Source organism: Chionomys nivalis, chromosome 12 (assembly GCF_950005125.1).
Source record: "Chionomys nivalis chromosome 12, mChiNiv1.1, whole genome shotgun sequence".
Lineage (NCBI taxonomy): Eukaryota > Metazoa > Chordata > Mammalia > Rodentia > Cricetidae > Chionomys > Chionomys nivalis.
In genome coordinates, this window is record NC_080097.1 from 53,704,619 (window position 1) to 53,721,403 (window position 16,785).

The 16,785-nt window shown below is 41.8% G+C and overlaps 1 protein-coding gene across 1 annotated transcript in view; it reads left to right on the plus strand.

Annotated features, from left to right (window-relative positions):
• The window catches only part of Setdb2 (SET domain bifurcated histone lysine methyltransferase 2), a 64,940-nt gene that overhangs the window by 26,949 nt on the left and 21,206 nt on the right, over positions 1-16,785 (plus strand). The window contains 3 exon segments of the mRNA XM_057785654.1: positions 115-214; positions 748-838; positions 13,629-13,642. Coding sequence (XP_057641637.1) covers positions 115-214; positions 748-838; positions 13,629-13,642 — 205 coding nt within the window.

Sequence of the window (16,785 nt, forward strand, 5' to 3'; positions counted from 1 at the left end):
ATGAAATATCTCTACAGTCCCTAGATTAATTTCTAACAATGATGGAAGTTTATGAAGTAGAGATGTTACCTATATTTTAGTGATATACAGAATAAATTTTCTTTTCCTTTTCAGAGAAATGAACTATAGAAATATTTCAAAAACTCAGCGTCACTCAGTCATTAGAAGTCCTAAATCGAAGACGGCTATTTTTCACTGCAATGAGAAAGACATGGTAAGAACTACAAGAACAGACTGCATGGTTGCATGCCTGCTGTGCTAGTGCTTGGGAGGCCAGTTCAGGAGGATCATGAGTTTGAAGTCAACTCAGGCTACATAGCAAGACATTATTTTCAAAACAAAAGGAGCCATGCCTTTCCAAGGCCATTAACTATGATCTTACCTTTTGAGCCTTCACTGAAGTATTTGTGCTACATAATCCAATGTAGGATTGACATTGTTTTGAGCATACAGGCTATTCGAGTCTGAGATACACACAGATTTATTTTTGTATTTTTAGTTTAAATAGTATCTTGACAGTTGTTGTAGTTGTCACTTACTAAAGTGACTAGAAATAGACAATGGAAAAGGGGTACATGTGTTGGCTCCACTTAGGTCAAGCCTCCTTACAATATCTGCTCTGGGGCTTTTCAGAACTAACCTAGTATGTACGGCCTATAAAGGGTGATTCTTGGTGAAAGAGGTTCAGCTGCTTAGTACTTTCTCCTGACTTCGAGAGTAGAGCTGTCTTTCTTATTTTCTTTGAAGGGTTTTGTTTCTTCAGAGTCTACCGCCCCTGAAGATGAGAATGGATTTAAGCCAGCTCCAGAACACCTAAACTCTAAAGCTAGAGCTCACGGTAGGCTTTATTTCCTCGTGGCTGTCCCTCTCTTGCCTCTTTGTCCCTTTTGTCCAGTGTCTACCACTTCTTTCCATAGACTTCATAACAAGTCGGTGGGTTTGTCATGTGTAAACTGGTAAACTGTATCCGAATCTGGCCTGCCAAATATTAATCATGGTTGGTAAAAGACGCTTTTTACATTTTTAAATAGTTGAAAAATCAGATGGTGCATAATATTTCATAACACTTGAGAATTATATGAACTTGTAACACCAGTGTCTGTAAATAAAGTTTTGGTGGAATGTAGTTACAGGCATTGATTTACATGTTTCTACTTTCCCTCTACATCAGCATAACTGAATAGTCACAACACAGATTCTATGACCAGCAGATCCTTGGTGACCAGTCCTCCGTTTACAGGAGTTTGTAGACTTCTGGTCTGGTTTCAGCAATGACTTACTGCATGGCAGAAGGGGTAGAGTGGATGGCTCTCACCATGTGGTCTGCAGGTGTTGTCTGTGGCTCTGGAAGCTCTAGCTAAAGCAGCCCACTTCAAATCTTTCCCTTTGGACTCCTAAAGATGCATTTCTCTAGCAGTTCTGTACCACTGTATAGGATCCTCAGTATAATGCTAGCGAGGGTACAAACTCCCTCCACAGAGTCCTTTTAGAGTACAGTCTCTACATGACAAACATAGCTTGGGCAGACTGGGGTTTGCAACTTTTGTATTTGGATGAATCCCTCAATAGGGAGATGGACGACAAATGCCCTGTTTTGGAGAGCAGGCCGGCCACTGCTGCCTCTTCTCCCACCTCGTACCCTTAATCTGCAACCCCAACTCCCCGGGTAGTGTTACAGGGTAGATTGGTGGAGGTATGGTTGCTCCTTACTGGGAAATTCTATTAAGAAAGAGCATTTTACATAATAGTTATTTTACCCATGTATTATACACATGAGCCATAGTGAGTACAGTTGCTTCGGCTCTTTCCCCATTTTCACCAGTTGCTAAGTATATATAGCAGGGAGATCAAGTAACAACACCAATAGCTAGTAGAAACTATGAGAAATCTTTGACTAAAATACAGGTACTGTAGGAGCAGCATCCACATGATAATGGGTAAGCCAGGAGCTTTTATTCTTTAGTAAGCAGAATTTCTTTCTAAAAAATATTTTTACTAGTTGCATGTATTTATGAGTATGATAAGACAGTCATTATACAGTGTGTAATGATCATTTCCCTCAGAGATTTGTTATTTCTTGATGCTGGGAACATTTGAAATTGTCCTTATTGGCTATTTGGAAATATACCATCAGTTATTGTCAACCATTGCTGTCGTACTGTGCTGTCTGGGACATTAGAATTACACCTCCTATCGCACTGCACCCATGCACTTACTAGCCACCTCACTCTGCCCCCTCTTCCTTAGCTCCTTCCCAGGCTCCAGCAACCACTATTCTGCTCCCAGCTTCTTTGACATTAACTTTTTGCTGTTCTTGAGCCAGGGTCTCTCTGTGTAATAGCTCTGGCTGACCCAGAACTCACTCTGTAGACCAGGCTGGCCTCAAACTCAGAGATCTGCCTACCTCTGCCTCCCGAGTTGTGGGATTAAAGGTGTGTGCCACTGCTGCCCAGCTAGGAAAATACCTTCAAAGATTTTTGCCTCCTTTAAAAACAGTATTTGCCCATTTATTTGAGGGAAAGGAATGTTCACGTACACATGCCATGGCATGCCGAGGTCAAAGGACAGCTTTTCAGAATCTGTTCTTTTCTTCTACCACATGGGGTAGTAGGGGTTGAACTCAGGACTTCAGACTTGGCAGCAAGTACTTTTACCCTCTGGACCATATTGGCAGACTAAGATCAGCTTTTTAACTAAAGTATAATTTGAGGGGAGGGCACCGAATTATATAGGCCTGAGTGGGTTGATTTTTTTTTTTTCTTTTAAGTACATGAATGTAGTTATTCTGCCTGACATGTATTCATACTTTGTGATGGAGGAAGGGTTAGTTTCATTATTGATACAAAACTAAGTTCATCTCCTTTGTTGGTTTATAATAGTACAGTTTTTGACTGGTCTTAAAGGCACCAAACATCAGTGTGTGCAAGCCCCTGGAAAGACAGTTGTTTTTGCTGGAGTTGGAGGAAAAGAACTCCTGACAGTGTTCTTAGAACTACGACATGTTAGCAGCTTCTCCACTCTCTTGTTGCATGAGTCTAGAATATATTTAAATACAGAGTCCAGAGTCAGTGAAAGGAGAGCCACTTTTACTGAATTTGATATTAAATACAATAATGAGGAAACAACATGTAGATGCATAAAAAGCTGTGGTGCCACAGAAAGAAAACAGGCTTTAGAATTTGGGCATACTTGTGCATTTCTCTAGTTCTCTGTATGAGTCAGGGAAATCTTTTTAGTCCTTGAGACTCAGTGTTCTCATCTATAAAAGTTAGGTAATACTGCCTACCTTAATGCGTGATAAGGGTTATGCTATTTAAAGCAGCTGTCTTTAACCTAATCTTAGCAGTGTTACTCAGCCAAGTATATGCCCTGACAATTCTTCCTAACAATGTCTACTAGAGGACTTAAGTTCAACCCAAGTTGGTTACTCCCAAGACGGACAGCTGGTTGAATCAGACGTGATAGATACAACTAAAAGTCGAGAAGACACTTCACCGGAGGGCAGGTGGAAGCACGTAGCCACAGTGAATAATGAGAAAACGGAAAAGGTGCTTGAGGTTCCAGTAAAGTCCCGAGAAGTAGAACCTGCAGCCTCTCACAGTCAGCCGGGCTTCTGCCATGAAGAGTTGGCAAATGAAAGGACGAAGACTCCGTCGCCTTCTGTAATGAGGCTCAGTAAAGAGAATGTGTTCCTATTGGATGCTTCAAAAGAAGGAAATGTGGGCCGATTCCTTAATGTGAGTATCAGGGTTAAGATCCTATTTCTAAGCCCTCCTTTCCTTAAAATTTATCAGGAAGGTAGAATTAATAGATTCTAAAGACAGACCGAGTCAGTCTTCTGTTTATGTACCTCTGCATGCTACTTCTTGATACTTAATTCCTAATATGGAATTAATATGGGAATGACTATTTAGGGTTTTTTGAGGATCATACTAATTAATATAAATTGTTTGAAAGTGCTTACCATACAGTAAACATTGGCATTAGAAAACTTAAGAAATGGGTGGGCATGATGGCTCATGCCTATAATCCCAGCACTTTTCAGGCTGAGGCAGGAGGATTTCCCGTGTTTTAGACTAGCCTGGGCTACAGTGTGAGAACCTGTCTTTAAAACACAAAACAAAGCATAAAACCAAGGAAAAATAAATACATCAGTCAGTTTTCAGGGCTGGGAAGATGGCTCAGTCAGTAAATGCTTGCCAAGCAGGAGGACATGAGTTTGGATCCCAGCATCCACATAAAAACCTTGTGTGGAAATATGCATGCCTGTAACCCCAGCACTCTTTAGGGCTGGAGATGGAGGCTTGCTAGGTCCAGTTTCAGTGAGAGATGCTCTCTCAAGGGGTTATTCTGGAGCATGATAAAGCTGCATCCTCTGGCGTTCTCACGCACATACACAGACATGTGTACTTGTATACACACGTACACACAATACCACACACAGTACATCATATACAGAGACACACAAAACAGGCCTCATGGCATGCACTTGTATTCCTAGCACTAGGGAGAAGACAGGAAGATGCTGGGGCTTACTGGCTGGTCTAGCCAAACATCAAGCTCTAAGTTCAATGAGACCTTGTCTCGAAAAATAAGGTTACAAAAATTTACTATATGATGAAAAAGTAAGGTGAAGAACAATCAAGACATCTGGCATTGACTTCCAGCTTCCATAGACAAGTATACATATATGCATGTCTTCACACACGGGTGCATAAAACACAGTTTTCAAATTCAGTTGTCCAAGTCGCATAAAAAGTTGAATAGGAAATACTCACTGAAACTAAGTGATGGACATATCCAAGGGTATTGGAGAGACTTGGTGTCTATGAGTCTTGTGATGTCCATAATAGATGTCAATATTGAGAAGACAGTGGGCAGTTAAGAACTGGGATGATGGTATTGAGAGTACTGCCATGTTACAAATCTTGGAAAGGGGTTACACGACTGTGTTGAGAAATCGACTGTTTATACATGTCTATTCTTCAGAGATGCTGGTTTGGATTAGGATATAAGAACTGTATTGTGTGTACTCTCTGTGTTAAAACTCTGTCTTGCTCATTTTCAAGTCCTTTCCATGTATGTATGTATGTATGTATATTTTATGTTTTTCAGGACAGGGTTTCTCTTCTATGTAGCCCTGGCTGTCCTGGAACTTACTTGTAGACCAGGCTGGTTTCAGACTCAGATATCTACTTGCCTCTGCTTCCCAGTGCTGGAATTAAAGAACGATGTGCCACCTCTGCCCAGCCAAGGCATTCTCTTGAAAAGTAGTATGCTGCCAATTTCCCTGATCCCATTTTATGGCTCTTGTTTCTTCCACCCTCACTTTGCAAATGCAAGTAAATGCCCATGTGTTGTCCTTCTCTATATAGCTTATTATTCACTTTGTGAGTGTGTATGCGTGCACGGATGGTGGCTTCCATGCACTTGTGTGCCTGTGTGTTTTGGAGCCACAGCTCAATTGCATTATTCCTGCAGTGCCGTTCACCTTGGTTTTTTAAAACAAGAGTACTTATAATAATGTCCTGCAGCTTACCAGTCAGGCTGGGCTGTCAGGCAGCAAGCCCCAGGGATCCTCCTTTCTCTACCTCCCGAGCCCTGATATCACAAGCATGTACCACCACACCTGGCTTTTTCACATGGGGTCTAGGGATTGAGCTCAAGTCTACTTAGTCCATTATTAATTGAGCTCTTTCTCTGTTTTCTGAGACAGAGTTTCTCTGTATAGTCCTGGCTGTTCTGGGACTCACTTTGTATACCAGATTGGCCTCAAACTCAGAGAGATCTGCCTGCCTCTGCTTCCCTCTGCCTCCCTCATGATGAGATTAAGAATGTGCACCACCACTGCCTGGCTTGACCTACCTCTTATATTTGCTTTTTGAGTGAACAGTACTATCCTGAAGATCAATATGTATTAGTACGCAGGAGCTCCTGGTACTTTCTTTTTTACATTTATTTATTTATTTTGTATATAGGGTGGGGATATATACATGCCACATGCATATGTAGAAGTTAGGGAACAAACTAGAGTGTTGGTTCTCCCCTTTTTATCATGTAAGTTCCAGGAATCAAACTCAGGTTATCAGGCTAATTATTGGCAAATGCGTTTACCCACTGAACCATCTCACTGGCCCCGATTCTTCTTGTTAGCAGGTTTCTCCCTTTATGCTGCATAGAATGCCATTGTGTCAATTTTAACTAGCTCCTTACAGGCAGCTTTTATTTCCAAATGTTTCCTGTTTAAAAACTGTTCATTAACAATCTTACATGTAGTTATCTATGCAGAAGGCTCTGTACATTTTTTCATATAGAGTTGTTGAGTTGAAATAGAAATATATTTATAATATTAAGTACTGAGAAATAGTCCCCATTTAGGGGGTTCTATCTTATATTTCAGCAAGATATTTGGCTTTACTGAATGGGTTCCTGCTATAACTACACTGTTAAGAGCTGTGGTAGATTGTATATTACTTAAAATGAGAAAGGCGGAATCAGTGAGATATGTAGGGTATTTACATATTTCAGATAACTAGGTTCTAAATTTTATGCTCTGTCTAACCTTTAATTCTTTTTTTTTTTTTTTAACAGCATAGTTGTTCCCCGAATCTCTGTGTACAGAATGTTTTTGTAGAAACACACGACAGGAATTTTCCATTGGTTGCCTTCTTTACCAACAGGTTTGCAATTGTTTTGTTTATACAATTATTGCTGCAGCTATGACTTTTAAAATAGTAGATATGAAAAAAGAATGAAAAGATGAAATATAGCCCCAAATATCTGATATCATAAAATACTCAGTTAGCCTAAACTGTTAACTATTCAGTAAAAATTTAAACAGTTGGAATTTCTATTCTTATTCTCATTTAGAATTTTGTTTGTTTGGTGGTTTTTGTTTGTTTTTCAAGAAAGGGTTTCTCTGTATAGCCCTGGCTGCCCTGGAACTAGCTCTTGTAGACCAGGCTGACCTCAAACTCACAGTTCTGCCTGCTTCTGCCTCCCGAGTGCTGGGATTAAAGGCTTGCTCCACCACTGCCCAGTTTAGAGTTAATTCTTAAGGGGCTGAGGACATCAGATTGCATAGTTCTGTTCAGGAGAACATGAGGAAAACTGGTTTATCTTTTTTGTTTCGATCAACAGAGTTCCCATTTTTACTGTGCATACTCAGAATATAGTATTAGAACAAACTTCCTTATGTAGTTTTATAATTTGACTTACTACTAAATATAAACATTTTCTTTTACAACAGTTAATAAAACTGTATATGTTGGAGAAAACCTTCAGTAATTTTGCAGAAGGTAGACGGGTCCTGAAGGACCCCAGGATGCAGATCCCTCCATTCAGACAGCAAGGTTTATTTAACAACTTACTGCAGGTTCCTCCTGGATCTGAGTGCACTCGTTTCTGGCTGCCAGGTCTCCCAGCCCAACGCAGCAGTGAGTCCCAAAACCACACTGAATGAGAAGTACAGTCTTCCACAGTTCTTAAAAATGTAGGAGAAAAATACAAGAAGAAATATTGAGAAAAAAATAGCAAATGGCTTTAATTCACAAAATCATTGTCAAAACACCCAAAGGAAAACATTAGTATCCCGAAGTAAAAATAGCAATTGAAAAAGAAAGCTGTCCCACATAAGAAATATGCCTGTTTCCTCTATCTTCTTTAAAGATATTTAAATGTGGCACATTTGCTTGTGTGCCACAGCCTTTATGTTCGCAAAACACCATTCCTCATAGATATACTTTGTTACATAGTATTTTGGGAGGCTTGAAATAAAAGTCAAACGATTAGATGATGTGGAAAGAGAATAGAGCAACTTGAGGATGGTTCATTTGTGAATATGAAAATTGGCATATTCAAGGTTGATTCATGTGGAAGAATTATTTAGGGTGATTTATGATTCTTTTTTATTTCTACTTTCTAGGTATGTGAAAGCAAGAACAGAACTGACATGGGATTATGGTTATGAAGCTGGGACCGTGCCTGAAAAGGAAATCCTCTGCCAGTGTGGGGTTAATAAGTGTCGGAAAAAAATAATATAACCTTGTCTTGACTGTCTCTCGTCAAGCTAGAACTACATCAGTTGTCAATGAAATCATGGTTAATTCTTTGGTTTCACTTGCTCAGGGTATTCATGTTTTATATCTAGTTTTCTATAACGTAGGTCAAAACAAAATAAGGACACTTTGATATGCATCAAGTAGCACTTGTTATTGTTACTTAACTTTACTTGAGTAGAATGTAAATGATATTTTATGTACATACCATTGTATAATTTATAACTTTCTAGTCTATATATTTAGACAAAAATTACAATAGAATTTGTATGTTTCTAAATTGTTTTTGTGATTTGTTTTATTTTTTGAGACAAGGTTTCTCTGTAACTTTGGCTGTGCTGGAACTCCCTCTGTAGACCAGGCTGGTCTCAAACTCACAGAGATCCACCTGTCTCTGCCTCCCGAATGCTGGGATTAAAGGCGTGTGCCACTACCATGCCGTGTGTGTGTGTGTGTGTGTGTGTGTGTGTGTGTTTGTTGTGTATGTGTGTGTGTTGCCCCAAAGGACAAAATTTTACATCTTTAAACCTACAAAGTTGATGTTAAATTCCTGACAGTTCACTGACCATTATGAACTACACATGAGGGGCAAGAGTCTGAAGAACGCGTAGGCACTAACTATATGCACATTAAAATTGAAAGTATTGTTCCTTGTTGAGAACTGAATGCATGGCCTTCTGCATGCTAGGCAGTCACTCTACCAAAAGCTACATCTTCAGCCCTCCAAAGTTACTTATTCATTGTCCCATTAGCCACTCCAGTAGGAAGTCGTTCTGAAACTTCCTTTCCACTTCTTCTGTGGGGGCTGCACAAGACCACAGGAGCAGAGAAACCTGGAAGAACATTCCTATTTTTTTCTACACAGATAGAGCTACCAGTAAAGGAATCTTGAAGCTAGTGAAAATTGTGTTATGTAGAATGAAAGGAATCACATTACAAAGAGAAACAGCAGTTGGCGCTGCAGGCAGGTGAGTATTCACATTAAGTTACTAAAATGAAGTGAGGAGACCGGATTGTTATGAGGAATTGCTTGTCCAAAGGGGACTATTGGGAGACAGCCTGTCTCCTTGAGCTCTTCCTTAGGAGTCCATTTGACTTTCAGAAAAAGGCGTTTTATCAATGTCATCCTCTTGGAGAAAGTTTTTCAGAAAGCCCGAGTACATTACCTGGTGTTGGTCACTGCCAGCACGCTCCACTTGACAGCCTAGACTTATCCTTTTCCTTCTTTTTTTCCCCAAAATGGGTGAAACAGTCACTTTTGAAAATAAAGACTGAGAAGTAAGTGTTTTGAGACTATACACTCTTGGAATGTCTGTTTTAGACTTTCTGGGTGTTTTGGCAGGGTGTAGAATTCTTACCCACTTGACATTTGTAGTATTACCTTCGTCCTGATGCACTGTCTCTAGACAAGGTCTGTTTTCATCCCTTCTGTCGGGTGCTTGGTGAGTTTTCAGCCTGAAAACTTTGTCCTTCCATGAGAAAATCTTAAACAATTTAAGGATTTCTCTTCTTTGGGATTAGTTAACAAAATTTTAGAATTACAAATTGGCTTTCCAATTTTTTAATGTGATTTTTTTTATTAATTCTTTGAGAATTTCATACAATATACTTTGGTCATATTCGCCTCAGTCCATCCACTATTTTCCCACTCCCTCTCAACTTTACATTTTCTATTTTATTTTTATTTTTTTAAGTAACCCAACTCCAATTTATGCTGTGCATATATTCCTGTGGTCATCAGGTGCCACTCACTCTCCTTTCCCCAAAAGCCATCAACTGAGTATCTCCTCAGGGTTGGGCTCACGAGCCCCACCTCATGCTAGAAGGCTGGTGGTGGTGGTGGGTTTGCTCTTTTGCAGGCAGCCGAAGCAGAGCGTGTCATATCCAGAAGAGTCTTTCAGTGCAGTCCTATCATTCTGCCCCTTCTGTAACAACCTGAGCCAGCTTTCTGACCTTTTTAATTATAAGTTTTTGATTTTTGCGATTATAATAAAATGATATCATTCCCCCCACTTCCCTTTTCTCTCTCCAGTACTTCCCATGTGTAGTAATAGGAGCAGCGGGGCTGTGTCTCTGGCACCTGGCCACCCGCATGGCTTATGCCCCAAAATAATTACATGGAAATTGTATTCTTTTAAACACTGCTTGGCCCATTAGTTCCAGCCTCTTATTGGCTAGCTCTTACATATTGATCTAACTCATTTCTAATATTCTGTGTAGCACCACGAGCTGTCTTACCAGGAAAGATCTTAACCTGCGTCTGTCTGGAGTGGGAGAATCATGGCGACTCCTGACTCGGCTTCTTTCTCCCAGCATTCTGTTCTGTTTACTCCACCGACCTAAGGGTTGGCCTATCAAATGGGCCTAGGCAGTTTCTTTATTAATTAACCAATGAAATCAACAGATTAATACAAGACCCACCTTCATCACCCATGTACCACCCCACCCCTTGCTGTCAAATTCATGGTCTTTTTCTTTTATTACATTTGTGTGTGTAGGTTTATTTAGGAATTTGTATATATTCATATATATTATACATGTTCCTAAATAAATAAATGCATCCTGCTCCGCCTGTATAATGTTACTTGTGTGTACCTGTTTTCAAGGATGGTATTGGATGACCAATTGATGTGGTTTTCCCTAGGGAAAACTGTTTCTTCTGCTTTCAGCGTTCCTCAGTAACCTGCAGTTCTTTGTCTAGGGCTGAGACCTTCTGGGCTTTTCCCTTTCCGTGCTGGCGTGTCTTGGTGTCGTTCTTGTTCAGCTTATGTTTAGGCAGCCATGTGAGACTTCATGGCTTTAGCTTCCCTGCCATTTCTAGGAAATATAATCTCACAGTAGACCTCCTGTTCCTCCGGCTCTTAACCATCTTTTTGCCTGCTCTTCCACAGTGGTCCTTAGGAATTGTATTGATGCACTTGTTGGGGCGGGGCTCTACAGCTGCATTTTTATGAATTGTAGTTTTCTTTAATGCTTTCCATCTGCTTGTGCAAAGAGAAGTTTTTTTCATGAAGGGTAGAGCTATGTTTATGGGTATAAGGACAAATATTTAGAATGTAATTAGGGATCATGCTGGTTTAGTAAAGTGGTCGTTATAGGTTCTCCACAATCCATGACTTCATTAGCCTTGGGAAGTTGGCTAGGTTTACAGTACCAGGCATGATTCCCTTCTTGTTGAACAGGTCTTAAGACTAGTTAAGACAGCAGTTAAGTTAGACAACACATCAGGAACTAACACCAAGTTGCCAATGATACGTCAGTGTTGTGTTAAGGCAAGAAATAAAAGCACCCCCCCCCTCCGGAGTCATTTTACCAAGAGCAAGTAAGTCCAGATTTGAATTCTCTCCATGTTCCCTGTGTCATCCATCTTCTGTCTGTTGCGTGAGTCTAAATCTGTCTCCACCTGAAGATTGCTGTCTTGCAAATCTGACTGTGTGTAACTGTTCTGTGTGTATCTGCCATGTACCTGTGTATGTGTGTGTTGTATGAGGGTCCCTCATAAAGGACTTTGTTCTGTATTTACTGAACAGTACAGAAAGGATCACATGAGCAAAGGAATAAACCTTTAAAAGAGTTTTACAAAGGATTGAGTTATTGGCCTCAACTGATCCCAATTGATCCCTACAAGAAGCAGCACTATAAATACTTTATCAGCCGATCTCCATAAATGCATGCCTTCAACCTTTAAGATAGCCGATTGATGCCCTCTTTCAGAAGCTTGCATAGAAACTTCTGGTATCATGGAAGTTAGTCTTTAGGGAGGAGGTTCTCAAGTCAGACCTACGTTGGGTCCTTTGGGACCTATGTCTGAAGTGCATAGTGTCTTCAGCAATAGGGACTTACCCTCTCATCTCAGAGCAACCGAGGGCAATAGCAATAGCCTGTGTGTTTTGGGAGTCTCTTGGACAACCCTGGCCAACAAATTAAAAGAGGGCTTCCTGTGTCTGGTGTTGGGGGTCTTGCTAGATAGTTTTGAGGGAAACACTGCCAGCCCAAATGGGGAAATTCCAGACTGAAGTGTATTATAGTTGTTTTCTCTAGATACGTTATGATTCTTAGGACTTGTTCAGACTTCCTTACTGTTATTTTAAGATCTTCCCCTCTCTTCTATATTTATGCCCCCTGCCCCCACACACTTTCTGATTTCTTACCTTTTTATTTGTGCTTTGTCTTCCTCCTCTGCTTTATGGGTACCCAGTCTTCAAACTATCTGTTGCATTGTGTTTTTCTAGTCTGCTAATTTTTTATTTCTATTGGTTTATATAAATATGGTCATTGTGTGTTCCACTTTATCAGTCTCCATCCCGTCCCCTTGAGACAGTCTGCACTGAACCTGGCTTGCCATTTTATCCAGACTGGGTGGGTGTCGCGCCCGCCTCAACCAGCAAGGAAGACGCAACACCGGAGATCTTCTTGCAAGCAGTTTATTCAGGACCTTATTTACAGCTTCTCTCTCTCCCTCTCTCTCCCTGGGCAAACCTCTCCCAGCCCTTAAATAGGCACGGGCCGCCAACCCCGGATTGCCACGTGGGCACTGTCCATAGGTCCACGCATATGCAAGCAGCTGACGATCATTGCATGATAATAGCATAAGTCAGGCCTTAGCCATATAAGGAGTTGATTATTACAGAGAGCACTCGCTTTCGGGATAGCGGAGGGCGGAAGTCAGCACCATCAGGTGCGGCTCCACGCAGCTCTCTACAGGTGGGCAGTAAGCCCAGCATTCTCTGTTGCACATTCCACCCCTGACTGCCCGGCGTGAGTTTTGTTTCTAAGAGCTTTCTTGTCTTCTTTGAGAATTCTTTCTTTGAGACAGGGGCTCACTGTGTAGCCCTGGCTGGCCTTAGAGCCATAAAAATTGTCCTGTCTCTCTTTCCCGAGTACTGCGGTTAAAGGTGTGTGCCCCCATGCCCAGGGAGAATCCTTTAAAGAATCCCATTTTGGTTCATAGCTGTAATAGTTACGACTTTTAAGATATTTATGGGCCAAAGAGATGACGCAGCAGGTAAAGGCACAAGCTGCCATGCCCAACAACCTGACTTCAGTCCCTGGTGGTATAATTATGTTGGTCTGCCCTTTGAGAGACAAGTTTTGCCCACTCCCAATACCCCCTTCCCACCAAGGCAAGCTGGTCTCGTTCTGTCTTCCTCTTTCTCTGTCCCTTCTTAAGAGACAGCCTCTGCCTCCCTCCTCCCCCCTCCTCTTTCCTCTCTCTGTCCCTCCATCTCTCTCTTTCTCTCTCCCTGCATAATCCTTCTCTACCCGACACCCTCTCAATATTTCCTTACCCAAGCTCTTTTCCAAACATGGTGTATCTGTCTGTCCCTTACCTGCCAACTGTCACGTGGTCCCCTGCAACAGCAGGGGGACCTTCCAGGGTCACTGGTGCTGTAAGTCTTTCACCTGGGACCCACATGATAGGAGAGAATTACTGTAATCCAAAGTGACTGACTGCCATGTGTATGCCATAGCACACATGTGCACATTGAAATGCGCACTAATAAAAATATACTATTTAAATGTGTATGTACCTGCATATACAAGCATTCATGTGGATATGTTCCTGTAAAGCCTCTGTTTTTTCTGTAAAGTTTCTGCACCTTAAGCTTCTCCACCAATTCAATAATCTGAATCAGACCAAATCAAACCAAATTAGAAAAAGCCCAGGTTTAACAGATACACTGCAGAGGGGAGACTGGAAAGGAAGACCGGAAAACCATGTGTTTATTCTCTGGGGGACGGTTTAAATACCCTTTGGGAGTGGTGTTGAGTATTCTGGGGAGAGGTCATTGTTCGGAGGGCTTTCTCTGGGGCAGAGTCTGCACTGAGGCAACTCCCAGGGGAGAGGGGGTTTGGGGTGGAGCTTTCATCTGCACATTCCAGACTCTGGATATATGGCTGCCAAGGACTGGGTTGGGATTTTCACCCAAACATTCCAGACTCTTTAGATATATGGCTGCCAAGGACTGGGTTGGGATTTCACCCAAACATTCTAGACTCTTTGGATATATGTATGCCAAGGACTGGGTTGAGATTTTCACCCAAACATTCTAGACTCTTTGGATATATGTGTGCCAAGGGCTGAGGTCTTCAATCTGAACACGCCCCAATCTTACTATGGTCTTTATCTGTGAAGTTAGAGGCTTTCCTCGGAATTACAGATCTTGCTCTTTAGGTTTTCTGAGACAGGATTTCTCTGTGTAACTCTGGCTGTCCTGGTAAGCACTCTATATACCAGGCTAGCCTTGAAGCCTCCGCCTGCCTCTGTCTCCCAAGCGCTGGGATTAGAGGCGTGCACACCACTGCCCAGCTTTCTCATTTATTCTTTCTGAAGAGTGTGAGAAAGCACTTGTCTTGTACCCATCCTATGCTAGGACCTTTCATTTTGCCCAAGCTGTCCAAGTTGCCTTGTTTAGTTGCCCTTTCTTCTGTCAGGCTGTCTGTACTTTGTCCTCTCAGTGCAACCTCCCGAAGTTTATCTTTAAGTCCCCAGCAAAGCCCTGAGCTTTTCAAATGATATTTTCTCTATGTTAGTACCTACGTGGATATTTCTGTTTGTCACATGACTGAAAAGTCTGGATTTGCATGGTGCTTTGTGCCACGTTGGTGTTAAATAAAGATTCCTTACTGACAACTCCGTCTAGGATTCTTAATTTTGTTTCGTTTAAAGATATTACTGCGTAGGCCAAAGGGTGTGGTAGAATCTTCAGAAATACAGATCAGTTGTTTCTTAAGCTAAAAACAGGAAGAGTAGGGGTTCCTGGTGTTTTTTGTTTATTATCATTTTTTTTTTTTTAAAAAAAAAAACCTTTTTGAGGACTATTTGGGGTTGTCAACTTGACACACCTGGGAAGAGGGAACTTCAAGGATTTGCCTCCATCGGATTGGAGGACATTTTCCTGACTGCTGGTTGATGGAGGAGGGCACGGGCCACAGTGGCAGCACCACCACTGGGCAGGTGGTTGTGGGTTGTACTGCAAAGCAGGTTAGAGAGCCAAGGGAGGCAAGCCAGAAAGCGTGGCTGCTCCTGCCTTCTTCCTTGTCTTCCCTGGATGATGACTAAACTGTTGGTCAAAAACGCCCTAAGTTATCTTGGGCCTCAGTGTTCATCACATCGACAGAGAAACCAAGCTGCTACAGCTGCAGCATTACACAGGAATTGCTCAGTCATCTTTTCATGAGCGACTTACCAGAAAAAAGCTAAACCAAAAGGCAAGGCTTATAGCATTATCGCTTTATGAATAAAGTGACTGTCCTTTGCTATAGATTTTTGCTTTAGCTGACTTCCCTTCTGTTACATATTTGGGAGTTAATTCCCTAGTTCAGAACAATTTCCTACCGCCAGGCCTCATTCCTCTCTCCTAGGTAAGTGCAGAGATCTGCCTTCCTGCAGTTATCTTTATCAGCAGGCATTTGGTCAATGCTTAGGGTCAGGCATAGAGCGTCCCATCTAAGATACTCACAGATCTCCAAGGACATAGAATTACTACCTGCCCAAGCTGCTGCTCTGGTTTTTACCTCACTCAAAAGATTCCTAACTCCTTATGCTCACTTTCGCCTCAGTTTACTGATGAATTTTAGTTCAGGACTCTCAAGGACAACAAAAGAAATAATTAACTGCAACCCAGAGAAAAACACACAACACCCATGATCAGAGCAGCTGATAACAGCATACCCCAGAACTGCTAATTTAGAGGCCTGGGTCTCTTCTTCCCCTAGAGCAGTAAGTCTAACTCCAGACCTAGACCCATATGCTCTACAGCATCTGGTGTATGTGCTAATCCGATCAAGAGCCTTTTATGTAGTTTGCTTGGTTACCTGATTCTATGGACGCGTGGAGAAGAAAAAAGCGGTGCGCTGATTTAAAATACAATCTGCGCCCTGCTCATATTCTTACTGAAAATAAACATTTTAGCTCTTTATCTACCGTAACCTAATAATGCAGCGTAGTGCACTAACCTTACCTCTAAGAATCCCCTGATGATTTAATTCCTTTCTTAACTAACTTTATCAAGTTCGCTGGATGTCTACTAGCCACTCCCATGGATCTCTCTCTCTCTCTCTCTCTCTCTGTGTGTGTGTGTGTGTGGGGGGGTGTAGAACACTTATTTTCTATGGGTCCCTGGAACCTGCTAGGGCTGGGGAGTTGTTGGTTTTAAGAATATATATGACCGGGAACGTTTGTAACAGGTAGAACAAGGTAGAACAAAGAGCAAGGGAGAATTGATAGAAACGAGAAAGAAGAATAAAGAAATGTGGACAGATGATTCCTGTTTTGGGTAGATTTCTTACCCCTCAGATCTTCACCCTCCCCCTTTAGCTATTCATGGTAGCGTCTTTAATTGAACCCTGAAGGGAAGCTTTAAAGGCTAGAACTTTAAGGCTCCCCTTACCAAAGGAGAACAGCATAAAAAAAGGAAAAAAAACAAAAACAAAACACTATTCAGAGCTGAAGATCTGCAAGCAAACTACCCCAGTTTGCACCTCCTCCCAGCATCCTGCTTGCTCTCACCACTCGAACTTAGAGAAACGAAACTAGAAATTAACTATCAGCGGCACTTCTTGGAGCAAAGCTGCATAGCCATGGCCCAAGAGACACCACTGGCTGATGGCCCAGTCCCTGCTGGTGAGTACCAGGCGGTGGCCAGCAGGAAGGGGCCACTCTCCACTCCCCCCTTCCCCCAGCCCTGGGAGCCTTAATTACCATGGAGACTGCAAGGTGTGGCCA